The sequence below is a fragment of the Macrobrachium nipponense genome, chromosome 25 (assembly GCF_015104395.2).
Source record: "Macrobrachium nipponense isolate FS-2020 chromosome 25, ASM1510439v2, whole genome shotgun sequence".
Lineage (NCBI taxonomy): Eukaryota > Metazoa > Arthropoda > Malacostraca > Decapoda > Palaemonidae > Macrobrachium > Macrobrachium nipponense.
Window position 1 is genome coordinate 236434 of NC_087214.1, and position 23602 is coordinate 260035.

A 23602-nucleotide genomic window follows, 5' to 3' on the forward strand; every position below is an offset into this window, starting at 1 on the left:
AATGGTGCAAAAACATTTCGGACAATCGCACAAAAACAAAAAAATTCTTGATTTTTTGCATTTTTTAGGAAGTTACCGTTGCCGCGCGACAACGTAATTTGTTTTTTTTTTGTTTTTTTTTTTTGGGGGCATAAAATTCACCATAAATCGAAAAATATTCGTGCTAGAGGAACTTCCAAGTCGTTGGCAAAATGAAGGTCAAATTGATTGAAGTATTACAGAAATATAACAGTTTTAGCTTAGCAATTCAAATTAGCGATTTTCGGGACCACATTTTCGGTAGAGTCAAAGCTGACCGTGAAAAGTTGAAAGTTTTGCAACTTAACGTTATTTATATGAAAATATTTCAAAATTTCAAAAACTGGATAAAAAAAAAAAAAAAAAAAAAAAGCTAAGGCCTAAAACCATGGGTTGTCTTTTGTTTTTGTTTTATTGTGCATGAAATGTTGCGCACAATTTGCCATATTATGAGAACTTTATCGTACAACGGCTAAATTTAAAAATGGGGTGCAAACCATCAGGACAACTCGTGCACGAACAAAAAATCTTATCGGAAGAGTATTTATCGTGCAACGAACGTATAATGGAAAACGTTTTTTCTTGTATAAATTCAACCATAAATGCGAAATATTGTGCTAGAGACGTCCAATTTGTTGCAACAAAATGAAAGGCAAACTGATTGAATATTACTATAATATAAGACATAATTTTAGCTTACAATTGTCGTTTTCTCGACCATCTTTCTGATAGAGTCAAAGTTGACCCGATAAGGTTTGAAATTTTTGCACGTTAGTCGTTATTTATATGACAACAAAATATTTTCCAAAATTGATAAAAGGCTACAATCATGAGTATTTTTTAGTTGTATTGTGCATGAAATTGCGCACCATTTTCAATATATAAATACTTCATGTAAAGGATAATTTTAAAATGGTTGCAATTAATTGTTTGTCAAAGTGACGAAATAACTTTCCGAGATGATCACTGATACACTGATTTTACATTTTTAGTGCGATAAGAAAGAAATTCGCGCGTTGCGCGCCTTGCGTAGCGATTGTAAACAAAAACAAACCGCCTTGAATCCGTTGAAACTCCCAGCATCCCCCAACGGCGCCGTGATACAAAGCTTTATTCGGATGGTAGGACCTATAATAGTAGTTTTTTTCCACCGACGAAACTTTTTACACAAAAAAAACCTTTTTTATTTTTGAGCCGAAACGTTATGATGTACGTCCAAGCGGCATTACACATGGAGACATTTTGACTCGACGGTATTTAATACTCTCCCAATCGGCGTAAGAGGGTTAATGATTATAACTTGATTTGAGGTGGAAAGGGGTTCATATTAGAGGGGCGGGGCGGCGGCTAAGTGGGGGTGGGAAGCGTTTCGAAACTTCACCGAGGCCTGAATACAAATTTTGGGTCCAACGCAGGTATACATGTCTCAAGTAGAAACCTGGAAATGATCAGTTATTTGTGAAGATAAAATCTCCCCCTCTGCATTTTCAATAAATATAAAAATGTATATACCAGTCTCCATGATATTGCCAAATATAGTTAGCATCCTATGGATCACCTGAAAGAAGTCATCGTGGCTTTGTTGCTGCTGGTCTCTGCACTCTGCAGTGCTGGTTGGTTATGATGGGTCGAGCCAATGCCTTTACAACGGCGCCTGCTATCTGTCAGAATCATCGCATAACAGTGCATGCGATCGTCACTTGTCGTTGTCTGTCCAGTCTCTCCTTCTGTATATCTATATACTGCCAAACCCACTTTTAAAGCTGGGTTGAACTTGCAGTCCTTCTTCCCCCTCCCCCCGCACCAACTCCCCTTCCCCTAGTCTGGAGTACGTTAAGAACGCCAGACCCTTTTGCGGAAGATAAAGGAAACGGAAATGCATATTTTAACGGGAAATGGCGCCACTATTTCTGTGGCTGAGATTCGTACAGTTTGCGGGCTATTTCTTTATGATGGTCATTTAAAGGTCCCTGCCCTTATGGACAGAAGGTTTTGATAATTTTTCTGATTATTGCCGGTGGAAAGAAAGCACTTACCGTTTTCCCAACAGGGTTATTAACAAAGAAAAATAGGAAAATATTCATTCTTGAAGTTCTTCCACCTAACGGAAGATTGGTACAGAGGAGTACTTCCACATTTTATAACAGTCGTATTCCTGACCAACACACAAGCCCCCCTCCCTCCTATCCCCCCTCTTAAAAAAAAAAACTCAGTGAAAAGTTATCTACGTAAATATATATATCTATGATGATAATAAATCATTTGACACCGGAATGCGGATATGAATAATCCGTAGGCTTACGAAAGCGAATACTTTGCACGGTGCACCTTAGCCAATTCAGCGCCCTTTCAGAGTGACACCTGGGGTGGTGGGCTTGTCCGGCGTGAATAGGGTTCATATTCTGGAAAATAGTAATATAATGTATTAATAATAATAATAATAATAATTGAATTTACACCGGAATTTTGGAATTTTGATATGAATAATCTGTTGGCTTACGAAAGTTTATACTTAGCACCTTAGCCAACTCAGCGCCCTTTCAGAGTGACACTTGTGGTGGTGGTCTTGTCCCGCGTGAATAGGGTTCATCTCCTGAATGATAATAATAATAATAATGCATTAATAATAATAAATAATAATAATAATTCAATTTACACCGGAATTTTGATATGAATAATCCGTAGGCTTACGAAAGTGAACACTTAGCACCTCAGCCAACTCAGCGCCTTTCGCTCGACTCAGCGTTAGCAACGCTGACCAAAACAAAGTCCACGTCAGTGTTGTGAAGGTCCCGAGTGTAAAAGGCTAAAATTTCACGGCCGTTCGTTCATTTTAAACCGTGAAATGAGATCAGAGGCCGTGGTATTACCCACTACGCTCTTAAAACGCACCAAAAGGCGTCTGTCGCCGCGTCTGTAGGCGTGAAGTGGTTTTTCCGTGGCCGGGAGATGTCCCTCCGAAGGAGAGTTACTGAAGAGGAGGAGGCGGCCCCTCTGGAATGTCGCTGCGACGGGCGTCGTATTTTACCGTCGTTTTGGGCGGCGGGGTTACGACCCGTCACCCGGGGGGGCGTCGTAACTTTGCGCAGATTGATTTTAATGAGCTCTATTCTATTATATTTATGTTGGTAGGTATACCAGAACGACTCTAACCTTAAAAGCTAACATTACTTTACTGGGTTAGTGACCCAGATGACCTTTGATCTGGTTTAGTATAAGACGAATGACCTGACATTGATAGATCATTATTATATCTCCTTTATCTAACATCTTAACTTGACGTTTACGTGTGGCCAAGTCGACTAACCTAACCTACTTAGTGACCCAACTAGCATTTGACCTCATTTACTAGCTGAAATTGAATGGCCTAACCTGGATGGATGGTTATGGCTGAATCTCTTATATCAATCATAATATAAAGGGGGTCATGAAATACGGGGGATGCAGAGCCCGTCCTTATAGGTTTAAAGAGCTAAATGTTACGAGGGTAAATGACTGAACGGCGACATAGCGGCCACCTCTCTCGGAACGCGGCCGTTTTCTGAAAAAAACGCTTGAATTATGTTGCTATTTCGTAATTTAGGAGAAAACACTTCCTTGGAGAGGAAGGTAGAGGTCTCAGTGGGCTGCCAGGATGGGCCACAACTTTTGACTGATGCTCATAGCAGCGAATTCAAGTACTTTTTTGGGAAGGTGGCCGCATTCCGGGATTGGTGGCTGCTACGTTGCTGCTTGGTCATTTACCCGATGTGCTATTGAATAGTAAAGTTAAAACATTTAAAATTGTAAATAACTAGGGAATTCAGAGTCAGGGTAAATAGTTTATTAACTGTATAAATGAAAAAATATAATAAGTATAACTTTATAGTTAATTTGCGCTGAACCTAACATTAACAGTGTAGTGTGCCTGCAATGTGTTTATGGAGTGAGCGCTTAGGAACCAGGAATCAAGTCTGGCTAGGCTCAAATGCCCACTACTGAAAAGTTCACTATGCGTACAGAATCCCTGTCTCCCTACTCTGTATCTGCCGCTAATAACAATGTTTACTTGTGGCTAGCTTGACTAACCTAGTTTGTGACCCAACTAACCTAACCCATGACCTTGTTCAGTTTAATTTGAATGGCTTGACCGAGATAAATTATCATTTTGGTAAATATCAATGGGGTAGCCTTAAGTGGATAATCAAACTAAAGGTTGTAAAGGCTAGTCATTTTGCAAGATTTCTGTGGCTTAGGCTGGCAAGCTGAAGCCTGGCTAGGGTACACTTGCTGTGTTTGTCCAATTACTATTAGGTACTTGAAATCTGTAATAAGACTTAGTTAAAAAGAAAACCTTAAAAAGATATGTTTGTTAAGTAGTGTAATATTTTATTTCAGGCAATTTTAAGATTTCCTGAGTAGGCTACGTTTAAACTTTTGAAAATTTAGGCTAGCCTAAAATTATAGTTTTATTGAACCTGAAGGGTAATTTGCAGAAAGACGGGAGCAGAGTAACCCTGCCTATGAAAGGAAGCTTAGTCTGTGTTTGTGATGTCTAGTGTTACTTGGGGGATACAGGAGGAGGGGGGGGCCAAGCTTCACCTCCAGTCAAGTCATGGCATGGCACCCTAAGTTAGGTTAGGAAGGTAAGGTCTGGTTAGGTCAGGACATGGCATCATAGGAAAGGATCAGTTTGTTCTTGTAGGCGGAATCAGTATCGGTGGCTGTTGTTCTCGACTGGACCTGGACATTTAATTGTGTATTATACACAATTTTGCAGAGACATTGATAGAATCTTACTACATACTCCACATAAATTGTCAGATCCACACTATCATAACACTCAGAGAGCTAGAAAATCTTTAGTTTTTCATATTTTACTTTGGCCTAATACCAGTCAATATTGGAGTGTTTGTTTGCTCTTGTTCTGAAGTTTCTAATTTTGATTTAAGATAAGGTGTATTGAAAGTTTTTAAAGTGATATCATGCGCTAGGTAAGTAAGGACCTGGTAACGTAGGTTATGTTAGTGGCGGAGTCTAGAAAGCCAAAGTCTCCCCCACCCCCATGCAAGACCCTCGCACTCTAGGTAAGGTTAGGTTGCGACCATAATATTTAATTTACAGTGTTGTATGTTAAAGATAGTGGAAGGAATGATCAGGAGGTGTAACACCAAGTCAGGAACTGCTGCACTACGTAAAAGAATAGAAAAGTATTTAATATTTTGGTCTCAAAACCCAAATGATAATTATAATACTAATAGTTAGTACTGTACTATAATATTGATAGAAAAGCAGAACTACTTTAACATTTGCACCTGATGTTTGCTAGGTTGTTAGTGTAGTCTTTGGGCATTTTCCTTAATGTATGCACATCATAAAAAGTATTACAAGGCCAGTACATAATTAGATAATTATACAGTTATTTCTTCCCCCAGAATAATTCTATTTCACCTAACTCCAGTGGGGATGGTTTATTATTTCAGTGGTTTGTATGTAGGACTTATATAATTGAAAAAAGCCCTACTTCTGGGTTGTGAAAGGTTTTATTGGCGAATTAGGTGTTAGGAGGAAAAATAAATTGAGTGTCAAATGACTCAAAAGTCTTTGTCTTTGATGCATCATCTTTTACCATTTGTATGGTGTAGCAAGCTATTTTTAATTATTCCAAATTATGGAAGCATTCAAATACAGTTGACTTTACAGTATTTTACTTATTGTTATTGATGTAGAATACTACAGTATTAGAATATTCTCTACTGGTACTGTATTTTGAAACCATACGTAGAGCACACTTTATATGTCTAAGACAGGTCATTGTCGACATAGATAAGACTGGTTAATCTATGTCACATATCGTCAGCAGAGTAAAATTCAATACATAATATAGTAAACCTTTATAAAATTAAGGAACATAATTTCAGAGGAGAAATATGATCCCTCTTATTCTGCTTCTTAAGAATTATTGTGCAAGATGATGATAATTCTTTAATTTCTTTTCAGTTCAGTGTACGGTGAAGAACTGGGCCCCAGCAGATCTGGGCAAAATCATGGTGATGTTAGTCACAAAGATGAAAAATCTCACAAAGTTCCTCAAAGTTATGATTTGTATAGTAATGAGGTTTCCAGTGCGGTTGATAATGCAAAAAGGATCTTGGGTATTGACATCACTTTAGACGGAACTTCTTCGGTGTCTCGCAGAAGTGCTAGAAAAACTCGGAAACTTCTTGAAAAAATAAAGAACGAATTTAACACAAAAATACTTCATTTACCAGAAACGAAGGTGACTGGAGAGTCGTCAGGAATAGACACAGCTCCATTAAGTAAAAGGGCTAACTTTGAAAAGGAGCCAGAGTTGTTAGATACATCCGCATTGGAAGTGGCTGTGAAAGACTCAGAATATACAGAAGATGGTAAGAGTGATCCAGAATCTGGAACTACTGTTGTACCAGATGATGATACTGAGGTAGACAGGTTAATAGTTGACAAGAACCACGAGGCAGATAATGAAGTTGAGCTACAAAAGACAGAGTTTCCTTTCGAGAAAGATGGAAGTCAGGTAAGATTATATGTCTGATGAAGTTTTTCAAAAGCTTATTAGGATAGGTTCATTCTAACAAGTGTACTGTATAAGCACAGAGCTCTCTCATCTCGCTCTTCTCTCTTCCTCCCTCCTCCCCCCCCCCCCTCCCCTCCCCCCTCCCCCCTCCCCCCCCCCCCCCCCCCCCCCCCCTCCTCGCCCCCCTTCTCTCCCCCCTTCCCCCCCCCCCTTCCCCCTCCCCCCCCCCCTCCCCCCCCCCCCCTCCCCCCCCCCCCCTCTCCCCCCCTCTCCCCTCTCCGCGATGATCCCCCTCATCCCTCCCCTCCCCTCTCCCCCCCATCTCCCCTCTTCCCCGTATATCCCCCCCCCCCCACCCCATACTAACTTGTCTCAACGATTGAGGCTATGCTATCATCAATTTTTTCACTTAAGGTCATCTGGTGATGTTACTTGATAATTGTGATGATAAAGGCATCATGTGTTTGCAGTACACAAGTGTATAAATGCTCAATATGCAGGTGTGGTACTGAGAAAGTGTTTACTGTATATGTTACCTTTGCCAGTGGACCATTTTATTACAGCATAAGTCCTCTTGTCATATCATCATGTGTAAGTCTTGAAAAAGAACAAATTTAATTGCTCCAGTTTTCATCAGGGAAATAAAATAAAAAAAATAGAAACATTGTAGTAGGCATGGCTGGCTAAGACCGTCTTGTGTCAGGCCATAATGTATGTAGACATTCAGACTTGAAGGGAACAGAAGTAAATGAAATAAACTGATCAGATTACAAATATGTCTGTCTGTGATAGGAATGAAGAGATGAGATCGGAAGGTCTATAAAAAAGAAAATTGGTTGATTGATGTTTTGCAGCTACGAAGCTGCAGCAAGAGTTGATTTAAGAAAGAAAAATGAGAATAGAGAAGTAGAATAAATGAGAAAGTAAAAAACCATAAAGAACTTTAAGAAAATGCCCTGAAAAGATACAAGGGAGCTCAAAGGTTGAGTTAGGGAATGCATACCAGTAAGTTCCATTATAGCATTCTAGATAAATATTTAACTGGGGTAGATGTAGGATATGACATGGAATTTGACTCTGTCCTCTAGAAACATCATTTAGGATGTGACTAATTTAATCTTATGGTCAAATGGCTATACTAATACATGGATTGAGATAGACTTTGTTGATATAAAAGTAACAGTTGAATGTCAGTGGAAAGAATTTATCTGAAAATAACACCTGGTATAAAGAGAAATGAAGTAGGTAGGATTTCATAAAAGCAAATGAAAATTGCACTTATTTATCACCATGAAAACTAGCAGGATGTTGAGCATTGTGGCCAAAAAATTCGTAAATAACTTTGGTGCTTAAGGAGATCTAGATAATTTGTGAAGTACGTACGTATATCACAAACGTTTGTTACTGTTATAGAGTTTCAGTTACTGTATTTGGGAACTTGTAACATGACTTATCAAAAAGTCTTTTAACGTTATGTATGTACTCACAATACCCTGTAGACAGTATGTACGTACATATATGTTTTCTTGTGTATGGAAATCGTTCTAGTGTGTGCCTGCAACCCTGTAAGGGGTAAACAGAAGGTCATACTTGACACAAAGTTTGTTTAGAAATGATATGTCATGACCTTGATTCAAGTTCATTTGGACCGGATCAAGGTGACAGAGAAGAGTTCAGTAGAAGGAAATTCATGTCTGGGCACAACTTATGATACAGTTCTTTTGGACAATACTTGCCCTGGGTCAGGTGATGTTATGACCCCGACCCAAGGTCAAGGTCACAGGCAGAGGAAAAAGAGTAATTCATCTTAACTGTAACTACGTTAAGCCAGATATTCATACAAGATGAAAGTCACCATGATAGGTCATAGTATTTAAACTTGCCAAAGTTTTATAATAAAGAATTATGCCTACTCATATTCCACACACAAGTTCTGTCATAATCCTGAACCCAGGGTGAAGTTCGCATAGCAAATTAGAGTGACTGCTCGTCAAACCTACCAAATTGAAATACTGTTACTAGGTTAGGAATCAGCTTTTTCAGTCACATAACTGTAAGGGATACTATGCATGAAGGGTCATATTTGACACAAAGGTTACTTAGGGCTGGAGAATATCATGTCCCAGGATGGGAGTTATGCCTATATGGGTCAACGTTGGGAAATTCTCATTTCTCTTGTTTAATATTTAAGCTCTTATTTTGCACCAAAACTGCTTTTGATCAGAACATAGCATGATTCTAAACCAGGATAATTCAGATAAGGTCAAGTTAAGGGGATTCTTGTCCATGCCATAATGGTAAAATCGAAGGGTTTCAAAGTCTCTCTCTCTCTCTCTCTCTCTCTCTCTCTCTCTCTCTCTCTCTCTCTCTCTCTCTCTCTCTCTCTCTCTCTCTCTCTCTCATGAGGATAGATAGAATGTAATTCTTGCTCAAGGTTTGACTTACTTATACAGAAATATTTAAACAATATCTTTTACAGTTACATTTAAACATTATTGTAAGTGAGGATGATATGTTCACCTTCCTGTGAACTTGTCATAGTAATTACGTATGCCTCATTTCACAAGCAATATCAAAGAAATTTCTCCCTGACATAGTAATAATAGTAATAGTACTGATTTTCTTTCACATTTAATCATATCTGTATAAACTTCAGTAATTTAATAATATTTTTCGTGTGTTCCTTGTGACAGCCTGATACCTCTTCTGTTGTGGCAAAGGATGCTAAGGACAAGAGCAGCAGTCCCTCTGACGACTTGCCCGAGAGATCGGACGAATATGTGAAAACGGACCTATTGGAGGAGAGGAAAGACTTGAGAATTGAAGGGAAAGACGATAGTACTAGGGACTTGGAGGAGGATGAAGAGGAGAGTGCCCCTCCAAGTCCTCCTCTTAATGATTCCTCGTCTGAGAGGGAAAATTCACTCGCAAGCGAGAGTGAAGGGGACGAACGCAAGAATGAGTTTGAACCCTCTGAGGAAGCTGTTTCAGAGGCTTCTGGGAATCAACCTGAAGGAGGCGTAGGCGAAGAACTTGGTGAAGGGAGGGCCTCTGATGAAGATGCAAGTCACGGAGGGTGAGTACATGAAACAGTTGTTTTGTTTTTTTATTTGTGGTTATTAATTTTCATACTGGATTTAGTATTTGCATATTACGTCATTTTTTTTAGCGTTTTTTTGTAAATTTCGTGGATCCGGTGCGTAAAGCGTTTATAGTATCCAAGCAAAATGTTTTTTTTTTTTTTCTTATATTTGGTTTTGTAGTTATGACGTTTAACCAATCCTTGTTGGCTGTCGAAGAACATTTATTCTCATTTTCAACGATTGTTTATACCAACATCATTTATGTTTTGGTGTTAAGTCAGAATCTGGATTTGGGTTCAGGATTTTAAGAAAAACTGAAGGTTCCTACTCTGCAAAAAGTGTAACTAGTGCTAATTAATAGGGTAACTATAACTATATAGTAATCACGTTGGTGTAGTTTGGTAACAGATGAAAATGGTATAGAATTATGACAGCTAGGCCTATGCCAGTTGGTTATGAAAGTAGTGCTACGAGTTGGGTAAAACACTTAAAGTTGCAATTTGTATTAGACTGACCGTTGTGTTATGATCTACATTCTTGTATTAAGAAAAAAATAATCATTTGAGTGGTATGCAAATGAGACTTTTTCCATATGTATGTGTGTATGTACGGAAGCAGAATGTACGTATACTGTTATGTTTGTGTGCGCGGATGCACTAGCAGATTTTGTATTTAGAATGGAGTTTTGTTTATCTCGTACAGGAAACTTTTAAAAGAATTGGAATGGCGTACACACACACGCGCGCACGCGCGCTTGCGCCATTGACACCCAAGGGTTTTCACGCTTTGCTTGTTGCATACGCCTAGTTACGTCATCGATTGCAGACCGGTTTTAGTATTATTTTTTTCCGTGCGGTCTTTAAATTACAGTAAGGACCCTGTTTACAAGTGTTGATGGTGGCTGGGTGGCGGGGTTGGAGGGTTTGAGGAAGGTGTTAATTGGTTGTTTTATTTTTTTCGCGGTAGATATCGATACCAAAGTCAGCTGCTTCAACTAGGTAGTAAAATATATCTATATTTTCCAAAATTTTTATCTTGACCCGTTCATTCTTAGGCGGACTCTCTCTCTCTCTCTCTCTCTCTCTCTCTCTCTCTCTCTCTCTCTCTCTCTCTCTCTCTCTCTCTGCCAATTTTTTTTATAGGAACGTGGAAACCAGGAGGGACTGACATAGGCCTAAGTCAACATCGTACGCGTAGTGAATATTCCCGCTTTTCGCATTTTATATAGACTCATTCTGGTGGTGACGCCATTGTGTCAGTCCGCTCAATAATTCGGTAGTCACACTAAGGTTATGAGACAATCAGGACAATCAGGAAACTGTCGAAGCTGAAGGTAGATGGTTAAAGGTTCGTTAAGATATTCCGTTTGAAACCAGTGGTTCTTAACTTTTTTTTTTTTTTTTTTTATTACCACGGCACTTCTAAGAGTTGGTCCCCCCACCCCCCTTTGCATCTATATTAGAATTCCTTCCCGGATTTAAAGAAAACTAATAATAAAAAAAGGAGTTAAGAACAATGCGTTAGAACCGTGTCAGTCACGTGATTTTTTTTCTTGTAGAGTGAATTTCCATAGCTGAGCGAACTCGTGCGTCTACCGTAGTACGAGTACTTAGTACGAGCGTCACTGGCCTTAACTTTGGTGGCGCCTAATGACTTTCGTTTTTTAAGTACTTACGTCATTTAGTTATTAAGTTGATGAAGGGCTTTGATATCATCTTCTCTCTCTCTCTCTCTCTCTCTCTCTCTCTCTCTCTCCTCTCTCTCTCTCTCTCTCTCTCTTTCTTTCTTTCTTTGAACTCTACGTGGAAAATAGGTTACCGAAGACGACTAGAGGGCCTGAACATGTATGGCTTCGAAACACGACGATTGCGAGGACAGCTAATAGAGACATTTAATTTTTTTGAAATACTGAAAGGCATAACAAAAGTAGATAGTAACCTATTTACATTAAACGAAGACCAGACGAGAAATAATGGATGGAAACTAGAACTGAAGAGATACGACTCATCCCATTGTGGGAACTTCTTCACATACGAGATATGTGACACGTGGAATAAACTGCCACCAGAAAGAAGTCGTAAACAGCAACAGTGTGGAAGAGTTTAAAAGAAAACCTGCTTCTACAGATAAGTGAGCAAACGATGTCTCCTCTTAGGATGGACTAACAAGTCTTTGAGACATCCCAATCCTTGTAACTCCTTGTAATGCTTGTTTGTGAGGATATCGACGTAGGCCTATAAACATCTTTTCTGTTTTTTTCATGGTTGCTCATTGCTACGCAGATGTTTTTATGTATTTTTTTTAATTCTCATTAACTATGATGTTACTGAGGACAGTATAGTGATGTTGGAGTGATTTTATGTTAGGAAGCTGTATAGTGTTGAAGTAGCCTACAGTGATGTATCAAGGATATAGTGTTTCGCCTTTTTGGTTTTTAGTGACGGAGTTACAGAACCTGTTCTTTAAAGAGATGATGAATTTTACGTGTGAGAGAGAGAGAGCGATTCATTGCATAGTATTTCATTTCAGTTTGATCTTTCAACACTACGGAGAGAGAGAGAGAGAGAGAGAGAGAGAGAGAGAGAGAGAGAGAGAGAGAGAGAGAGAGGAGGTAGGAGTTACAAAGATTAGGATGTCTCAAAGACTTATTAGTCCATCCGAGAGAGAGAGAGAGAGATTCATTGCAAAGCAAGAATATCATAAACTTGAAGATGATATGACCCAGAAACGCATTTAAACAAAACTATACAGTAATGATAAATGATAATTAAGCAATACTATATAATAATAATAATGATAATAATAATAATAGTAATAAATCATATATAAAGCTAATTTACCGGCACCATCAGCCAAACTCCACACGAGACGCCACCTGAACAGGCAAAACTGCCTTGGTTGGTGATTATCCAACCAGAGAGAGGAAAAAAAAAAATTGCAGAACATGGTGAAAGTCGAGTTCGTTTTATTTTTATTTTTTTCACACCATTAGTCACAGTGTATGGTTACAATGCAACTCGTTTGCCGGCGCCAGTGTGAGTTCGCCTTGACATCCAAAATAAGAATTCTCTCTCTCTCTCTCTCTCTCTCTCTCTCTCTCTCTCTCTCTCGTCGTCTCTCTTCTCTCAATCTCTCTCTCTCTCTCTTGGTTTTGATTAGGTAAATAAAATGGGCAATAAAATATTTTGTCAAAGTTGAATAAATTAGTTCAAATATTTTTTTAAACTCTCTCTCTCTCTCTCTCTCTCTCTCTCTCTCTCTCTCTCTCTCTCTCTCTCTCTCTCTCTCTCTCTCTCTCTGTTAAGTGTGTTTCAAAGGATATTAGTTTTTTTTCTTTACAGACTGCCATGCATGCTTGTCTGAATTCTCTCTCTTCTTCTCTCTCTCTCTCTCTCTCTCTCTCTCTCTCTGTGGTGACCTTTTATGCGCCATTTTGGGGGCGTCGGTCTTGGCAGCCCTCCCTACGTGTCCTTTCTGTTCGCCAAAAATTATAATTTCGTATTCAGATCACTCAGGAGGCCTTAGGAGCCTTCAGCAGCAGCTGTTGAGTTATATATTTATAGTTCTTTGCGAATACCGTGGCCCCCCCCCCCCCCCCCCCCCCCTCCCCCCCCCCCCCCCCCCCCACCCCCCCCCCCCCCCCGTCGGCGACTGAAACTTGTGCGGTACACAAGACGTTCTTCTCTCTCTCTCTCTCTAATCTCTCTCTACTCTCTCTCTCTCTCTCTCCTCTCTCTCTCTCTCTCTCTCTCTCTCTCTCTCTCCTTGAATGGTCGAACCTGTAATTAACTTCGGACACGGTAGATAATTTCCTTGAATATAGAGATGTGTATTATTATTATTATTATTCATATATAAAAATTATATATCATATATAGTATAGTATATATATATATATATATATATATATATATCTATATATATAGATATATATATATATATATATATAACACCGAGGTGGTCTTGGCTTGTTTACTAAGAAGCTCCCATGATTTCCATAATACTTGACAGAACAACAACATCGGGCTTTTTATTTTTATTTTTTTTTGTAAGGGACTGAGCGATTACGTCACCCTCAACCACGATATATAATATATATATATATATATATATATATATATATATATATATTTATTATAACTACTTCAAGGAACTTTCCCGTATCTGTCAGATCATTTAGTTAGATATATCCGTCATATATATTACTATTGATAATACCCTTATGGGGCTAGTGTAGTCAGTGCACCTCACGCAGTCAGCTGTAGGCATTACCTTCAAGGTTCTTGGAAACGGCCTCTCTCATTCTTTTGACTGTACCTCCGTTCATATTCTCTTTCTTCCTCCCGTGACACCTTTCAAACCTTCTTTATGGTCAAGAATTTCGCTTTCAGCGCTGAATGACCTCAAAGGTCCCAGTGCTTAGGCTTTTGGCCTAGATTTTGTGCTCCAGTTACAAGGCGTACTGTAATAGATGATTCTGATCAGATGTATTCATCGGGCGTATAGTTTTCCCTTTTATTTTTTCATTTTCTATTATTTTTTAAGGTTTTAATGAAATAAAGTATTTTGATGTAATATGTTAACATCCTTTGATTTAATTTTATTTATATTTTAGTGAAATACAGTCATTATAATTTAATATTTTGTTTATTTTGTAATGGTTTTAACCTCGGTAACAAATGTGTTTTCCAATCGGATCTCCCTCCAGTTTATTTTTTTTATTATGCATATGTAAATGCATATACATAGAATATACATACATAGCTGAATGTATGAGTTTGGTCACCCTGTTGCCAGTCATCTGGAAGATTTTGGTATCGATGCCTTTGATTTATTGCACCTGTCACGGATCACGCATGCGTGGTCGAATATTGGACGGTTTTCGTGCTTGCTTGATAAGGAATCTCTCTCTCTCTCTCTCTCTCTCTCTCTCCTGCCGACACGTGCTGCGCACACTTCTAAGTGGACTACCACTGGGAATGTATATAAGGCTTCTGCTGATGTTCCGTAGACCTACTTGTTGATCTAAAAAAAGGAGCCTTCTATTAAAAATATTTATATTTTGTAAAACTAGAATAAATAGAGGCGTTCTTTGTATGTTTATTGTATGGAATTTTTTTTTCTGGGTATATATATGTAGGGCTACCCAATTATGTCCAGGTAATTTTTTTTATTTTAATTTTTTTTCAGGGTATATATAAATATATTATATTATATATATATATATATATATATATATATATATATATATATAGGTCTACCCAATTATGTCCAGTTGGAATCTTGGAATCTCAAAAGTTCCAGTTGGAATCTCGAAAGTTCCAGTTGGAATCTCGAAAGTTCCAGTTGGAATCTCAAAAGTTCCAGTTGGAATCTCAAAGTTCCAGTTGGATCAAAAGTTCCAGTTGGAATATCAAAAGTTCCAGTTGGAATCTCAAAAGTTCCAGTTGGAATCTCGAAAGTTCCAGTTGGGATCTCGAAAGTTCCAGTTGGAATCTCAAAAGTTCCAGTTGGAATCGAAATCCGTTATTTTCCGTGTTGGATCAAAACTTCGAAAGTTCCAGTTGGAATCAATCGCAAAGTTCCAGTTGGAATCTCCAAGTTCCAGTTGGAATCCTCGTCGAAAGTTCTTCCAGTTGGAATCTCCAAAGTTCCAGTTGGAATCTCAAAAGTTCCAGTTGGAATATCAAAAGTTCCAGTTGGAATCTAAAAGTTCCAGTTGTAATTTCAAAAGTTCTAGCGAGAATGCAATGCATTACTACCATAAGACAATTCGTATGATATTTTAATAATTTATCAAAAACGTTATCTGTTTATTTTTTAATTGGTTCGTTTGATTTACCTTTTTTTAATAGCCGAGTTCTTCTTTCTGTATTTCCCATTACCTTCAGATGAACACATTAATATTCTTTGGGAGCTTGGATTTTAAGTCATCTTCTCAATAATAATAATAATAATAATAATAACAATAATAACAAGCAACACGTTCTGCTATAATCGGTGTCAGCTCGTGCCACAAGAAGCTGACGAAAGACGCCAGTTATCAATTTGACAACCAATTTTGGCCACCCGGTGCCAAAGTCGTCGCCAGTTCGTGCCACTGGAAGGTGACGAAACGCTCCAGTGATCAATTTCGCCCCCAAGATTGTTCACTTGGTGCCAAGGTTGCGAGAACATGTTGTTGATGGGACACCTCTTGAGTGAGTGTTGACTCAGCAGTTGTTGACGACCTTGAACTGTTTGCGATCGATCTGAGGCCAGACTTGTAGAGCTGACTAGCCCGGTATTAACTCCGTAAGTATCCACCTTTGTGATAGTCCAGGGTAAACTCCTGCTAAGTAAAGTAGATATCGTTTATTTATACGATTTGTCTACCACGCAGGATAGACATGGGTGTATATAATACTTTGATCCCCCAAGGGACTATTGTAGATTCACATCAACCGTGCCTCTGATGTCTAGGCCAGTCCCCTACGACGCTCCTGATTGGCTGTTGATAAGCCAATCACAGGGCTGGAAACTCTCAGCCTCTCGAGAGAGTTCACACAGGCAGGATGTATGTTCCATCTCTCCTGAGGGATACTTTTGAAGGACGTGTCCCTCAGGAGAGGTGGAACGTACATCCTACCTATGTGAACTCTCGAGAGTGCGAGTTTCTAGCCCTGTGACTGGCTGATCAACAGCCAATCAGAAGCGTCGTAAGAGACTGGTATAGACATCAGATGCACGGTTGATGTGAATTTATTATAGTACTAAACACGGCATCCAAAGGAGCTTCTAAAGCTACTACGGGTTACACTGTGAGCAAGAGCCCGTGCTGGCGTAAGGCCAGCTTCACTCTAAAACAATAACTTCCGCCATGTTTAAGTACTTAGAGTACCTCGGATTAGGGGGATACACACCTGGTTAATAATGCACTTTCATTGTACTCTTACCTGTTGTTGTAGATTAAGCTGGCCTTATGCCAGCACGGGCTCTTGCTCATGGAGCAGCCCGTAGACAACTTACCTTTAGAGGGTGGTAGCTTATTATTTTCTCTTTTTGGATGTTTTAATAAGTTGCTGTATGATTTATTATTGAAAGTTGTGATCAGTAAATCCATGTAGTACCCCTGTAGGCATTATTCAAGTCTTTTGCGGCGTCCCTACGGCTCCTAGCTGCAACCCCTTTCGTTCCTTTTACCGTACCTCCGATCATAGTCTCTGTCTTCCAACTTTCGTCAGCCCTCTCTGAACAGGTGTTTCATAGTGCAACTGCTTTGAGGTTTTCCTCCTGTTACACCTTTCAGGCCTTTTTACTGTCAATGTTCTCTTTCAGCGCTGAAAGACCTCATCGTCGTAGGTCCCAGCGCTTGGTCCTTGGCCTGGATTTGATCTTCCATTCCATTGCACAACAGGAATTCCTGACGAGAGAAAAATTCTTCAGAGCGGGAAGGAATCTCCCTCAGGAATCTCCTTCTGCAAGGAGGACCCATATTGATTCCTCCTTGCATGAAAGAAAAAAAAAAAGAAAAGAATGCCGCGGGACACGTGAATTCTCTCTCTCTCTCTCTCTCTCTCTCTCTCTCTCTCTCTCTCTCTCTCTCTCTCTCTCTCTCAGGATCGAAAATTCCTGGGGTACCTCATTCATTTCATTGATATCGGATCAGTATCGAACTTTGGTGCTTGAAAAAACAGCAAGTCGGAGAACCATTATTATTATTATTATTATTATTATTATTATTATTATATTATTATTATTTTGGCTATCACAGTCCTCCAATTCGGCTGGGTGGTATTTATAGTGTGAGGTGGTTCCGGGTTGCATCCTGCCTCCTTAGGAGTCCATCACTTTTCTGGCAATGTGCGCCGTTTCCAGGAGCTCACTCTTCTGCGTGAGTCCTGGAGCTACATCGGCATCCAGTTTTTCCAGGTTCCTTTCCAGGGATCTTGGGATCGCGTCTCCTAGTGTCCCTACGATTATGGGTACAATTTCCACTGGCATCCCTATCCTTTTATGTATTATTATTTTGTACTTAGGAAAGGACCCTCTCTCAAGCATACTTTATTAAAAGTAATGGGCTACTTCAGCAAGCGTTCACTTGTGATTCTTCTCTAATTTGCGAATAGCGGCTTTTTCAGTGCTACTTAAACAGGCTAGTAAGAGCGGCCATATAGAGGTCATGGTAAAATACAGGGATATTTTGATTATTTTACCATGACCTCTATAGGCGCTCTACTAGCCTGTTTAAGTAGCACTGAAAAAGCCGCATTCGCAAATTAGAGAAGAATCTCTACAAGTGGAACGCTGCAGTTAGCCTACTTTTATAAAGTATTATTATTATTATTATTATTATTATTATTATTATTATTATTATTATTATTATTATTATTGATTATTTGTTGGAAACTTCATTCATACGTTTTTTTGAAAAATAATTGCTACTTCCAGCTGCGTTTCATTTTGTATAGAAGTTTCTGTATTCTTCTTATTACTGAATTTTCTTCTGTACTCAAGTTGGCTATCAAAACGCCAATAGGGGGATTCGTGTCAAAAAACGTGGTATTTATCAAATTGAATATATTATAAAAAATGCAGGTACAAATTGTATCTTAAGCCTAATTGGTAGGAAATACTAAATGACTCATTTTAAATTCCTCTTGCTCAGGGGCGTCTCTCTCTCTCTCTCTCTGCTCCTCTCTCTCTCTCTCTCTGAAAGAAGATAATGAGAAAGTCAGGAAATAATAGATAAAAGAGATCGCTTATTTAAAAAAAAATATAAATTAGCAAGTTAGTTAATAGATAGATAAAAGGTCTGTCCCTCTGCTTAACGCGGGGCGGGGAAGGGGTAAGGGGGGGGTTGGCTTCAAAACTGCGTGTATTTATTTTTGGATACATTTGTTCTTCAGTGTCGATCTTTTCTAAAAATATATTTGTTCTTAAATTTCGATTTTTTGGAAAAATATTTTGTTCTCAAATTTCGATTTTTTGGGAAAAAATATTTTGTTCTCAAATTTCGATTTTTTTGAAAAATATTTTGTTCTCAAATTTCGATTTTTTTAAAATACATTTGTTCTAAAATTTCGATTTTTAAAAAATATATTTGTTCTCAAATTTTGATTTTTTTTAGAAAATATATGTTCTCAGATTTCTATATATTTTTAAAGTATTTGTTTTCAAATTTCCATTTTTGAAATATTTATTCACAAATTTCCATTTTTTAAATATATTTCTTAACTTTCGTTTTTTAAAATATTTTTTTCTGAAATTTAGATTTTTTTTAAATATATAAATATTTTCTCAAATTTCGATATTTTTAAATATATTTTTTCTCAAATTTCGATTTTTAAAAATAAGTTTGTTCTCATACTTCGATTTTCTCAAAGAAATATAATTTGTTCTCAAATTTCGATTTTTTGAAAAATATATTCGTTCTCAAATTTGTATTTTTTGTTTTTTAAAATATATATTTAATTACAAGGATTTGCTTGGACACAAATAATTGTCTTATCATTTTGTGTTCGCTAGGTGGCAAGTTGATAGTGACCTCAGTGCACCCCGTGAGGTGCACTCTAGGCATTACTGAAGGATCTTTGCAGCGTCCCTTCGGCCCCTAGCTGCAACCCCTTTCATTCCTTTTACTGTACCTCCTTTCATAATCATCCTTCGTAAAGGTTTTAGCCTCCTGTTACACCTTCCAAACCTTGTACTCTCAATGTCTTTTCCAGCGCTGAATGACCTCGTAGGTCCCAGCGCTTGGCGTTTGGCCTAAACTCCATATTCCAGGTGAAATAGCGACTGATTGATTTATGGTTACTTTGAACTGGTGTCGCAGCATCCATAGGTTATTGATTCGTGCAAGGAGGAAGGAAGGTGGCTCCTCTAATGATTGTATAATTTAGCAGAAGGTGAATGTCAGAGAGAGAGACAAGAGAGAGAGAGAGAGAGAGAGAGAGAGAGTTTGGTGGGGGAAAAAAAAGGGGAGGGGAGGCTCTAGGAGAGATCAATAGAAACGCTTGACGATTCCACTTCAACTCCCCCCCCCCCCCTTCTCTCTTCTCTCTCTCTCTCTCTCTCTCTCTCTCTCATGTTTCTCAACCGTCCCCCCCCCCCCCCCCCCCAACACACATGCACCTCCTTCTACTATTCCGTGCTTGCTCTCTCTCCCTCCCTCTCTCTCTCGTACGGAGCGTTGGGCGTGGTCAATAGCTCTTGTTTGTTTTTTTTTTTTTCTATTACTGACTTTCAGATTTCTGCAAAGAAAACTATTGTGCCAGACTTGTCTGTCCGTCCGAACTTTTTTTCTGTTCACACTTTTTTTCTGTCCACTTTTTCGGTTCCTATTTTTTTTATTCACGCTTTTTTCTGTCCTGCCCTCAGATATTAAAAAACTATTGAGGCTAGAGGGCTGAAAATTGGTACGTTGGTCATACACCCTCCAGTCATCAAACATACCAAATTGCAGCCCTCTAGCCTCAGTAGTTTTTATTTTATTTAAGGTTTAATTTAGCCATCATTGTGTGTCTGGCAGTGTTATATGCCAGGCCACCACCGGGCCGTGGCTGAAAGTTTCATATTTTTCTTGTTTTATTATTGTCAATGTTATGTGTTCGTTCATCTGTTGGTTTGTGGTAATGTCAGCATTGTAGTTACTACTCTTATTGCTTCCGTATGGTTATTATTGTAAACTCTCTCTCTCTCTCTCTCTCTCTCTCTCTCTCTCTCTCCTCTCTCTCTCTCTCTCCACACACACATACACACACACAGTAAATGGCTACCTGTATTGAAGAGTTTTATGATTTTACCAGTTTAAACCATCCGATACAAATTCTCTCTCTCTCCTTTCTCTCTCTCTCTCTCTGTCTCCTCTCTCTCTCCTCTTTCTCGCTCTCTTCCATCTCCCTCTTCTCTCTCTCTCTCTCTCTCTCTCACACAGTAATGGCTACCTGTATTGAAGAGTTTTAATGATTACCAGTTTAAACCTCGCCGAATACAAACTCTCTCTCTCTCTCCACCGACGTTACGTCACACACTGCGACGAGCTCGTATCTTCGGCCTTGTGTTACGTAACACTAGTGTGGTTTTTTCTTGCTTCCGTCAAACGAGAGGTTAATATTTATGTTTAAAAAGTTACTATTTACTATATAAAAAGGTTGATAATAATGTTTACTTTAAAAGGTTAAATGTTGATGCTTAAAAGTAAATACTTAAAAATAAATATGAATTGGAAGGTTAATAATGTTCAAAAGGTTAATATTGATATCAAATAGGTTGAAATTGATACTTAGAAGGTTAATATTGATACTCAAAAGGTTGATGTTAATATTTGAAATGTTAATGCTAATATTAAAAGGGTTGATATATATAATATATAAGGTTAATATTGATACTCATAAGTTAATATTAATATCATAAAGGTTCAAGTTGATATTCATTAGTTTAATATTTAATAATAAAAAGGATAATATTAATACTTAAAGAGTTAACATTAATATTTAATAATATTTAAAAGGTTAATAATATTCCTTAAAATGTTGATATAATATTGAAAAAAATTTTAATGTTCATACTTAAAAGGTGTTAATAATATTAATACTTCGAAGACGATTAATATTTGAAATGTTTATATTAATATTGAAACAATATTAATATTTAACAGGTAAATAATGAAGATATTGAAACACTGTAAGTCCTTTAAAGTACTGTAATGAAAAAGAGATTTTGTAAAAGTTTTATCAGTTATTGAAGTACCGATTCGAACACGTCCAGAGAGACGATAAAACCTTGATCTTTACGTAATTCGGTTGGCTACGATGAATCATTATGGCCTTTGGCTTACGTAATTGATAAAAAAAATATATAAATAATGCCCTGAAGTTTCCTCGACGAAGTCGAGTTTTCTGTACAACGTATAATGCTTTATGAAACTCTCAGCCACGTCTCCCATTTGATTCAGTCGCCGTCCATGATACTTTCAGCCAAGGCCTTGCTGTGGCCTGTGGTGGTGGCCTATGTTATTGGCACCTATAGAGCTGTCAGACGCACGATTATATAGTTAAATTTAGCCTTAAATAAAATCGAAGCTGCTGAGGGCTGCAATTTGGTCTGTTTGATGACTGGTGGGTGGATGATCAGCATACCAATTTGCAACCCTCTAACCTCAGTCGTTTTTAAGATCTGAGGGAATTTGCAGCCCTCTAGCCTCTGTAGTTTTTCAGATCCGAGGACGGACAGAAACAGTACGGAAATACAGAGAAGGAGAGATCAATGATCAGAAGAGAGAAACGAATGAACACATTAATAAATAAACAGATAAAAATGCAAGCAAATTGCAGAATGCAGGATGCATTGTTTGAAGGCAGTAGTTCATTGCTGCTTGCATTGTGACGGAAAGTGCATTGCACTGCATCTAGTATAATTGACGCCCGCGAGTGACGTCATCACGTGTCAAGGACGTCTCTCTCTCTCTCTCTCTCTCTCTCTCTCTCTCTCTCTCTCTCTCTCTCTCTCTCCTTTTTTAAAGACATAGGCTCATGGCTATTTTGACATTGTGCTGCATTGTGCATATTACGCAGTGTATCTTTGACAGACAAATTGGAAGTCTATTATGTTTTTCTGTGGTGATTCAGTAACCCAAGGTTATATACTGGAACCGGTAAACCGGATATCGAACGGGATTTAAAATATTCAGTAGTAATCTTCTCTAGGGTGATTTACCTTCTGGTGGACGTAGGAAAATGTCTAAAGGTCCTCTACAAGTATGTCTTAGACGTCAGTTGGAAGATTTTACGTCGTGGGAATGACTCCATTACGCTTAGATCCTGTAAGCCCGCAAGAGAAGTCGAAGATGGGGTCATGCTCAAATCTACGGTTAAATTGAGCGACGTTTTCACCAACGAAAATTCCAATAAACAGGCTTTATTTGATTCGAAATTAATTGATCTGTACTATTTAACACTCACGTTATTTATTTTTGTCGTTTTCATTCTAATAAATAAATCGTAAATATCCTATCCTAAAATTCATCGACGCGAAACACCTTTTTTTCATACCTCTATGGCTTTCTCTTTCTCCCCCCCCCCCCCCCCCATACAAGAAGTCACAGTGTGATGAATATTATTTTTATTTTATATATTTGCTTATTTATTTGTTTATTTGTTAGTTCACCTTTGTATTAGACTGGATATTGAAGATTGAATCTTGAATGTTTGTACTACGTTTAGTAGATTCACATCAAGCGTGCATTTGATGTCTAGGCCAGTCCCTTACGACGCTCCTGATTGGCTGCTGATAAGCCAATCACAGGGCTGGAAACTCTCCTCAGTCTCTCCCGACAGTTCACATGGGTAGATATATGTTCCATCTCTCCTGAGGGATAACGTCTTTCAAAAGTATCCCTCAGGAGAGGTGGAACATGCATCCTGCCTTTGTGAACTCTCGAGAAAGACTGAGAAGAGTTTCCAGCACAGTGATTGGCTTATCAACAGGCAGTCAGGAGCGTCGTAAGGAACTGGCCTGGTTATCAGATGCACGGTTGATGTGAATCTACTGTAGGCGCCATTTGGCCGTAGTTTAGCGCACGCACTGATGGTAAGCTGGAGGTCGGATCGCGGCTTGTTTAAACATGAGATATATTATGTATACGCTTTTTCACCTTAGTATTACTTATTGAAGGGGGGGGGGGGGGGGGGCGGTTTGTAGTGGGCCATTTGACATCTAGGGTTCAGCCAAGGTTACAGACCCCAGGTGTTAGAGTAGTAACAGCAGGTAGAAAAGATCTAGGCCTCGACGCAGCATTTTAAAGTTGACGTTCTAGAGAGAGAGAGAGAGAGAGAGAGAGAGAGAGAGAGAGAGAGAGAAATAAGGACTAGGTATCAGAGAGAGAGAGAGAGAGAGAGAGAGAGAGAGAGAGAGAGAGAGAGAGGGTGATTCACCTTTTATCTGACGCAAGACTCGTCGTCAGCAGAATTCAATACTGCTGCTGCTG

The 23602-nt window shown here is 38.6% G+C and overlaps 1 protein-coding gene across 1 annotated transcript in view; it reads left to right on the top strand.

Annotated features, from left to right (window-relative positions):
- Positions 1–2771: 2771 nt before the first annotated feature.
- The window catches only part of LOC135199237 (SUN domain-containing ossification factor-like), an 87834-nt gene continuing 67003 nt past the window's right edge, over positions 2772–23602 (top strand). The window contains exons 1-3 of the mRNA XM_064227106.1: positions 2772–3146; positions 5998–6553; positions 9247–9629. Coding sequence (XP_064083176.1) covers positions 2968–3146; positions 5998–6553; positions 9247–9629 — 1118 coding nt within the window. The 5' untranslated portion in view covers positions 2772–2967. The remainder of the gene's footprint in view (positions 3147–5997; positions 6554–9246; positions 9630–23602) is intronic.